Here is a 9,437-nt window from a genome sequence, read left to right as displayed (position 1 = left end):
GAAAACTATCTTTATTAAGTGTTGTCAGAAACAAAAAAATATAAAGAAGACAAAAATCTTGTTAATTAACAATTTTAAATTAATGAAACACCTGCTAGATACATATTTAATAATGTTTTTTATAGTATTTATTCAAAAACACGATTTTCCCAATTACTGGCATACTTTGACCAATTATCTACATGCCTAGGTCCATTTATTGGCCTATCAGATTGTTCCTTATTAAAAAGGAAAGTTGTATATAGAAAACAAGGATAAAATAAAAAAGGCTAGTAAATAAGTAATCCCATTTATTTATGTGGTTACTTAAACATCCAGAAAACAAAATAAAAACAACACAGTGCAACCTTAGCAATCATTTGGTTCATATAAAGTAGTATCAAAATAACCATTCCGTTAAAATTTTAGGAAAATCAACAATTAGGTATAAAATAATATCTTTTATAACTACACAATAACTTAAACGTAAGAGATCAATAGTAGTAACTGGGTAGTTATACCTAAATATCTAAATTATTGTACTAATCTACCTAATTAAGCTTCAAATTCAGTCAAAAACTTCTCTATATCAGCGTCAGTGTATAATATCTTGTTTTGTTTTCTATCCTTATTTTCAGGTGTTAAATTAGCGTAGTCTATGTCATTTTCCTTTTCCTCTTGTTTGTCATCCGGTGTATAGTCTACATTTGCAATTTGGGGTGGAATTAAGGTATGGTATTTCTTCAAAACTGTGTTTGGTCTTTTTTGGCTTTTCTTAACTTTCGATTTAGTGTCTGGTACCTTTAGTTTTGTCTGCTTAATTTTTGCTTCTAATTTCTTTTTTTCCCTTTCTTCTTTTCTTCTCTTTATGCCTTCTTCTTTTTCTTGTTTGACTCGTAGTTTTTCGCTTTCTATAGATCTCCATTCATCAGATGTCAGCACAAAAGGGGCTCTCTTTATGTTTCTAACGCCTTTTCGTTGAGGTGATTTAGGCAATACGAGGATATCCGTTAATTTAATAGGAGTAAGATTTAACATGGCAGTAGTATGTTTTTGAACCCTTAGAGGCGCTGGATCTATATAAGTTTCTATTTTGTCAAAATCGGAACTTTGTTTTTGTGGAACTGTATCGACGCGTTCCGTTTCTTGAAGCAGAACAGAAATTTTATTGTTTTGAGTCTTGACATCATGCATTTCTGCTTTATGAGATAAATGTAAAACTCCTTGTGAATTGTCAGATAAATTATCGTCAAAGTCTTCTGCTGTTACAATTACTTCCGCGGCAGGTGAAGGTGCGCATTCAGAAAAGTCTTCTTTCAATTCTCTGCTTATAATAACTGGCATATTTTCAATATCCATTGCATTGAATGTCATTTCAACATCTTGTTGCCTGGAAGTATTATTTTTGTTTAAATTTGTACCTTTTTGTGCTTCCGTGAAAAAGTTCCATATTTTTTTTAAATAATAGTCTTCGGGTAAGGACCACACATCTTGTTCGATTTGATTTAGTTTGCTTGCTCCTACAATATTCTTAAAATCATCTTTGGTCATCACTTTTTCTTTGTTAGCTTCATTAAAAGTTTCTGCATGCTGAATATTTGCTTTGCCTAGACATTTTGTATAGTCTACGGCATTTACATTCCACGGGTAAAGACCTGTAGCTTTAAATCCATTAATAACTGTTAATGCCGAGATCGTGTCTTTGATAGTCTTGTTTAGAAGCGGTACAAAATTGATCTTAGTGAGAGCTACTGATGGATTATTTCGCCTCCACTCCAAAACAGTTTTCTGCCATCCAGATTTTAATGGTTTGAATGCTGACACATCAGCTGGCTGTAGTAATCTGGTACAGTTGGGGTATAAAGCAATCAGGACAATTTCCAACTTCTTGCATAGCTCACTAATGGCATATGTTAAATGGGTTTTGTGACCGTCGACAAATAGTATTATGGGAAATTGAGTTCCTTTTTTGATCAAGTGAGGGTGTAGTACACTCTCAATGTAATCGTGAAAAACTTCGGCCTTCATCCATCCATTGTCACTTAGCCCTATACCCCAGTCTGATGGAACTTTGGACGTAATGTCAGCTGATAATCGTTTATTCGGAAATATAACCATTGGAGGTGTGAGATCTCCATTAGCAGAAAATGTGAACATTACAGTCAAGGAAGTTTTAGCCAGCGCATTGTCTATCTCGTAGACATTTTTTTCGCCTTTAGGAGCCAATACAATTCCTGTTTTAGGACACAGAAGGAAATTTGTCTCATCGCCGTTAAATACTCGGGATGAATCTGAAAGTATATTAAATAAATCGTTTTCTTTAAGGTAAACTTCAATTTGATTGAACCAGGCCCTCACGTCTTTTTCTGACACGGCAGCACTTGCTGCTGTGACTGCCTCAGGTGTGCGTACAGAAATGTTTGGATGTCGTTGAAGAAATAGTTTATACCACTTTTCGCCGTTCTTAAAAACGCTGGCCCTGTTACTATTTTTCAGAAAATTGGCTACACTACTAATTAAATCATCTTTCCGTTTTGGGAATCCTTTTCGACAACTAAGTAATATCCAATTTTCAAGGTCTTTTTCCTCCTTTTCCGTCAGAATAGTAGGAGGGCCTGGACGTGACCGGTGCTCAGGGTTCTTAATCCTATATTGCAAAGTAGCCCGCGGCACTTGATAGGTCTTTGCTGCCAATTTCTTACTCATTCCTTCTTTGACAGCTTGCAAGGCTTGATCTAAGTTCTCCGAGTCGTATATCTTACGTCGACGTATTTGTCTGTTTTTTTTTCTAGACATCTTAGGTGTAATTTTATGTTTCATGTTCAGATAAATCGGGTAGACTGAAAATAAAATCATAAGTAAGATGACACCAATTACGAGCATACTTATGCCTAATTATTGGCTTTAGTGTCGACAATTGGTAATTTCGCAATTGGCACCGGTGCCAGGATTTGGACAAAAATGCGTTTTTACTTGTATTTATTAATTATATAAAATGAGGTGGTCCACTATTCATATAATTCACAAAATAAACCTCCAAAAACAAGTAATCTGAAAAACCAACTATTGTCATTAGTGCCAATAAATTGGAATATGGATATTTTTGGATACCAAATGTTGGCACCAGAATAAAATATTAATAAACAATGCAATTCTTAGAAATAGATTGTGAAATAGGGGGAATAATATATGTTGAATATCCTTTCAGTGATAAGTTACATTATAAACACTTGATTACTAAGATTCGAAGATATTAAAAGAGCTCTTACCTTAACAAAAAACTAGTTTTCACTAATCAAGTCGAGACACGCTCAGATGTTTCTATCGTTTCGACGCCATTATAATTTATTTTTGGTAGATGTTGCCAGTTTGGAAGCTCAAGATTCTACTACTCTTATTTAAATAAGTTGCAACACCGTGAAATTAGTTGTTTTCTTATTAAAGCAGATAAATCACAGAAGTGCCAATAATTAGTGGGGTGCCAAAATTAGGTCACTTTACCCTATTACTTATGTATCTCGCTCTGAAGCAGTTGGTATGTGGGAAAAAATATTTTATTATTTGTATATTTTTTTATTATTGCCGAGTAAAAAACAGTACGTAATAAATTGATTTCCTTATCATTTAAATACTTTTCGACTTAACTTAGTTATAGCTAACAATACAATATGAAAAAGCACTGACTGGTAATCGTGATACCACAGTATAAGGATATACCTTATACTGTGGTGATACTGGCAATGATTCACAAGCGAATTCACTAAACGTAGGTACGTAAAGATAAATAGGTTTTTGCTATTTTAAGACATACGTTTAATACATACCTACCTATGATTGACTTTGATATTAGTTAAATTTGATTAATTAATTTAAAAAGGTGGTATTAATGTAATAATTCTATCGAAAATTTACTTTTCGCAAATGCTACCTGCTGTATGCTAAGGTATATGCGATATTCTAGAAATCTAGAAGAGGACTATGATTACAGGTGCTGTCTTTAAGATAACAATTAGTTGTCTTGCCTTGAATGAATGTAGATAACCTGTAGTTAAATGACAGTGAATTATACATGCATTACGTTGTCCTGTGAATCTAGTATGATTATAATAAGTATTACAGGAGAAGAATCCCATCTCCCTAATATTCATAAAGGAACAATATGCAAAAGTTAGTACTTGTTCACACAGAATTTGCAGTTGTTGGCGCGGTCGTATACGAGTGTAGCTCGCCCGCGACATCGCGACTTACATCGCACCCACGAGTTGAATGTGAACACTTACATACAATATTATACTACATATTTAACATATAAAGACCGCGCACATGATTTCAATGTGAACAAACACTCCGTTTTTATACTTAAGAAAGTTAATCTAAAATATTACTTTTGTAAACTTTAATTGCAATGTTTGCATGTCTTCTGTAGTTTATTTTGTTATTTATTTGGTATATTTTATTTAAATGAAAATCATGCTTACTTAAAAAAACTATTTTAAATGTAAACATTGATTAAGTTATTTTTTTGCACTAGTACATTATATTTATGTTTATGTTAGTATTTATAAGTAGGAAACACAAACCATATTGGCCAAATAGACCGTGTGTATTTAATAGAAATATTTATGTCCCTATTATAGAAGTCTGTATTTAATTGCCATGTGTAATTTTACTCTTTATGACCTTACTACATGATTTTATTTCATGTCATGATGCCTTTAACATCGTTGGCCTGGCCTGGTCAAATCTCACTGGCAGTGGAAGCAAACTTCTTAATTGATAAGTCTTGGGTTATAAGCTCTGCGAGTGTGGATATGGTAGATAGTTAAGTTTCTTGGATGTGATTTTTTATTACAATGTTTTACTTTTTTTTGGGATCATTGTGGTATTTTAAAAGCTAAGCATAAATATTTTATAACTAACAATAGTAATAATTTATGTACTATGTATTTGGGTGTTCATTACCTAAACCACCCAATTGTTATAAGCGTTATAACATTATAACAAACCATGTCAATTATACTATATTTTCATAAAACGTAAATATATACGTTTATTGCACAAAACATAATATTCAATCTTTGTTTCTTTCAACGCTTAATTATTAATGATTAATCTATCTAATTGTCTAGTAGGCAGAAATTAACAAATTGGACATAAGTACACAAATGCACTTGAATGTTTCTGTATCAATCAATTTGATTAATATTTTAACTAAATACCTACAGCAAATTAATTATGTGTAATGTGTCTATTTAAAGTGACCAATTTGAAAATAGTTATATTTCTACTGGCTTCATTTGTAATTTATGTAATATAAGAAGAGTAATTGATAATAAAATGTATGTAACAATATTTCTATAATTTGTATAAAAATGTTTAATCATGTGCTGTGCTAAATGCGAAATGTTGCACTTGGTAATGGATAATAGTCATCCCATTCCTTGTTTTTTGTAATAATATTTTATATTTATATAAACAGCATGATATAATTAAATATGTCTTTTATTTCTATTTCTATTTAAGGCTAACATTATGTTCAACGGTATAACAAAAATTAAAACATAAATCACATTTCTTTTACACTAAACAATCATAAGTTAACTCGATTCTATTAAAATACTTAGATAACATTTTCTTTTAAAGATTTTATTATAATATCTTTTATATTTAGATTTATCCACAGCAGGAGACACATATTTCTGTACCTTCAGATCTGAAAACACAACCAATTTTATTAAAGAGTTAAGAACTTTATCATAAACAAATGTACAAGGTTTTAATTTTAACTCCATATACAAGTACATACCCTATGAGAGAGCATTTAGAACAGAAGTGAAGGTCACAACGTGCACACAAGTGACTGCAAATGCGGCAGAGAGTGACCTCACAGTAAGAGCATTGACACTCAACTACTGCACAGCCACAAACACACTCCTGAATTGGAGGACTCTTTTCCAGTCTCTGTAATATAACAATAATCTATTTGAAGATGTGGTGGTCAACTTGATGCCGGTGTTCTATAAGAGATTATAAAAAGTCTGGGAGACTCAAAAACAGTAGTACTATTCATGTTTGTGGGGTTAGGTAAGCAATATTTTAGTTAAATAAAGAGGTTTAAATGTATCTGAAATAAATCAGTGTTCTGTGGTTATATGCAGATAGTTCAGTTTTATCAGTTTCAGTTTTATCAATAATAATCATACAAAAATAGTACTGGCAAATGCATAAGTCAACAAAATATATTTGCTAGTAACAAAATATTGCCAATGGTGACATCACACGCATACTAGCCACAACTTACAATTATTTTAGAATTTAGAAGGCTGCCATCTTTGTTGATTTGCAACTGCTTCATACTGTCCTTGCTGGCTAAAGACAGGATCACATCGGAATTCTTGATGATGTCTTCTGGCAACTTCTTGGCACCTCTGAATAGTAATTGCAAGGTCTTTTCTGAAAGTTGTCTTGAAACTAATTATCTTCAACAATTACTTTAATGATACACTGTTGGGGTTAGGAGTTTTGATACAATGTCTTATAACAGAGGAAATACATTATTTTTATAGTAAACAATTTAAATACAGTAAACCATTATGGGTGAAACTTGAACTTTCAACTTTCAATATTTTGTACACAAAACCTAATAATTGTCTCATGCTGTACAAACAGTTTACTAACTGTAGTTGTATATACCATCTATTAAAATATTCTGGTATTAACTTCACTTATTTTCATTGTTTTGGTCCCACAATATATCAATTTTGCTAATACTACTAATACCTACGTAAATGTCAGCTATTAGGTTCCTGTGTGCTACTGCGATATATTATCATATATTTTCCCAATCATAGATTCATCCAAATCATAGTAGTCCCAATTTATAAAGTAATAATGTTTATCTTAACATTTACATAAGAACAATTTGAAAAAAAAACTTACTGTAAACCTTTTGCATTCTATCTTCATTGTTATTGAACTGTTTGAGCCCCACGTGAGTCTTACATTGAGGAATAAAGTCGTCAACAAATGGATTAGATCTTTTTGACATGATGTGATTTCCAAGATGCTTCCAGTTTTTTTATACCCTTTTATTGTACTGATAGCACCCTGCATAAGCAGTACTAATTATTAATAATCGTAAAATCCAATAAATATTTAATAATCGTAAAATTTGTAAAAAGTTTGGGGGTATATAGAAAAGGTGGTGGCAAATATGTCACTACAATCAATAGATTTGATACCAAAATATCTCCCTGTAAAATGCTTTTAACAAATATGTAAGCACATAACTAAATTATTTTTGTGCACTTACAATAATATTGTAAATAAACACTAAAATAAACTCATACACAATGACGTTGACAATGTTGACATTATTGACATGACATGACATTGACAACAATGACAAGGAATAAAATGAAACTATGGTATGAAACATTGTCTTGCAAAAAATCGATTTTGATTATATTTATAATCGATTATATTTTAAGATCATACATAAAAGTTAAAGAATAAAAAATCGTGCGGAACTCGGGGACTGCCGCGGTAAAGTTATTGCATATAATTTTTTATCACGGAGTAAACGCAAACTGGTCGGCACACTGCAAAAGGTGTTAGAACCCTTTGTGGTTCGATTCCGGCGGCACCACCGCCACACCTATTTCTTCCTAATAACAGTGTTAAGCGCTGCTGTTATTAGGAAGCTGTGTTCCGTTTGAAGGGTGTGGTAACGGAGACATACTTTTCCGAGGCGTTCCAGCTTAGTCCTCAGGGGTAGCGGCGCATCTGTGGCCGACCTCAGGTAGGAATATCTAATCCTATCTGGGGTTGAATGCAGATGTCCATGGGCGGCAGTGGCCACTTACCATCAGTTGGACTGCATGCTCGTCTGCTACTCCTATATTATATAAACAAAAAAACACAGCAAACACCACGAAACAACAAACAAAAATGGCGCCATAAATCATAATGGCGTTTTGATTTTTTACAATCAAATCTGCCAGTCGTAATTGTACGTTTAAAAATTACATTTTAATACAGAATTGGCTACTTGACACTTTTTGGGAAACTGTTTTAATGAATTCATATACATATTATATATGCCTTTCATTGATATTTTTTTCGAAAAAGGGCTATTTATTAATAAAAAACATATTTTTATTACGGTAAACGGAACGTTACGCCAAAACAGGCGGTCAAGTGTAATTTCGTAGCGTGACGTCAACACATTGAAAATATAGAAATAAACTTCGACGCTACACATACTTCAGGGGAAATCTTGGGAATTATTTAACTTTTATTAGTACAATTGCAAGAATGTCAAATTACAAGGCGTGAGCAGTGACGATGTGTACAAGTACGATCGCTAAATATCCTAACAAATTTGCTTATACAAGTTCCTAAACCCAAATCTCATAAACGTTAAAGAACTTGCAGATTCTTATATGTTTACATTCTCTGTTTGCAAGCAATGACATTTTATACTATTTATGTAAGAGAAGTATTATTGAGAAAAAGTAAAAAATTTAGTAACTCTCGAGTGATTCGTCAATTCCAAATCATTGGAACGGGACGTAATCAAAACAAAACAGCAAGTGGAAGTGAATTCATATATTTAATATATTATATAGATGTCTATGATAATAATAGAATTAGAAGACGTCTATGAGAATTCTATTTTAAGAGCCCATTCTGTAATTAATAGGACACAATTAAAATATTTCATGACTGTGTTATTATTGCTTGTGCATGTGCACTGATTAACTTACAGGACTGTATAATTAAAAATACATGATTTGCTAATATTAGTCTTTTATTTGTTTATTTGGTTTATATGGTTCTATTGAGTACACACAGTAGAACTTTTGTATATATTTATCGTCATATGTTACAGTTACAATAATTACTATAGATCACCTCAAAGCATTCTGAAGCTGTTATTTCCTTCGTTTATATTGAAGCTCTTGCTAAGCTGAATTTGAATGCTGCTTGCGTTAATGCTTTTCTTAATTACTAAAATTATTTTCTGTAACAACTGAATATTTTTTTTTATCACTGTCATTTTCATAATTAAATCTGTAGTCCAATAACAGCAACTGTATGGTAGTTTTCCATCCTTCATCTTTTTGGGTAGTTTATGCAAGTAAAGAACTACTGTTTATACACTTTCGAAACTTTTGGTTCCTCACTTCTTCTACAACTCCACATTAAAAATGCTACTGCATGTTTGCAGCATCCTTGGGAGGCAGGACAGTAATCCCATTTAATACTTTCCTTTTCATATACAATCATAGACACTGTGCATGACATTTGATGTACCTAGTGTTCAGGACAACTTTTACTTTTCATGAAACACAAACTTGCCTTGCTCTTAAACTGCACATACTCTATAACGTCGTCACTATACGATTGTCGGGAAGATCTGTAAATATAAATATAACCAATTAATAACCTTAAAT

General features: G+C 32.1%; 2 protein-coding genes across 2 annotated transcripts; both read right to left on the bottom strand.

Annotated features, from left to right (window-relative positions):
- Positions 1 to 273: 273 nt before the first annotated feature.
- On the bottom strand, positions 274 to 3,489 carry LOC140747070 (uncharacterized). Its single transcript, XM_073079312.1, has 2 exons — positions 3,249 to 3,489; positions 274 to 2,819 (listed from the first exon to the last, which is right to left on the bottom strand). The coding sequence occupies exon 2, from the start codon at positions 2,797 to 2,799 to the stop codon at positions 535 to 537; it is 2,265 nt and encodes a 754-aa protein (XP_072935413.1). The 5' UTR covers positions 2,800 to 2,819; positions 3,249 to 3,489; the 3' UTR covers positions 274 to 534.
- A 1,974-nt stretch (positions 3,490 to 5,463) lies between these two features.
- LOC140747072 (apoptosis regulatory protein Siva) lies at positions 5,464 to 7,391 on the bottom strand. The gene is made up of 5 exons (XM_073079316.1): positions 7,292 to 7,391; positions 6,919 to 7,086; positions 6,281 to 6,432; positions 5,786 to 5,940; positions 5,464 to 5,692 (listed from the first exon to the last, which is right to left on the bottom strand). Exons 2-5 carry the CDS (start codon positions 7,025 to 7,027, stop codon positions 5,653 to 5,655), a joined length of 456 nt encoding a protein of 151 aa, XP_072935417.1. The 5' UTR covers positions 7,028 to 7,086; positions 7,292 to 7,391; the 3' UTR covers positions 5,464 to 5,652.
- Between the last annotated feature and the right edge of the window lie 2,046 nt (positions 7,392 to 9,437).

The sequence above is a fragment of the Epargyreus clarus genome, unplaced genomic scaffold, assembly GCF_041222505.1.
Source record: "Epargyreus clarus isolate Ecla_fem2 unplaced genomic scaffold, WU_Ecla_fem_2.2 ptg000014l, whole genome shotgun sequence".
Taxonomy (NCBI): domain Eukaryota; kingdom Metazoa; phylum Arthropoda; class Insecta; order Lepidoptera; family Hesperiidae; genus Epargyreus; species Epargyreus clarus.
Note: the sequence above shows the minus strand (reverse complement) of the source record. Positions and strands in the feature narration are given on the sequence as shown.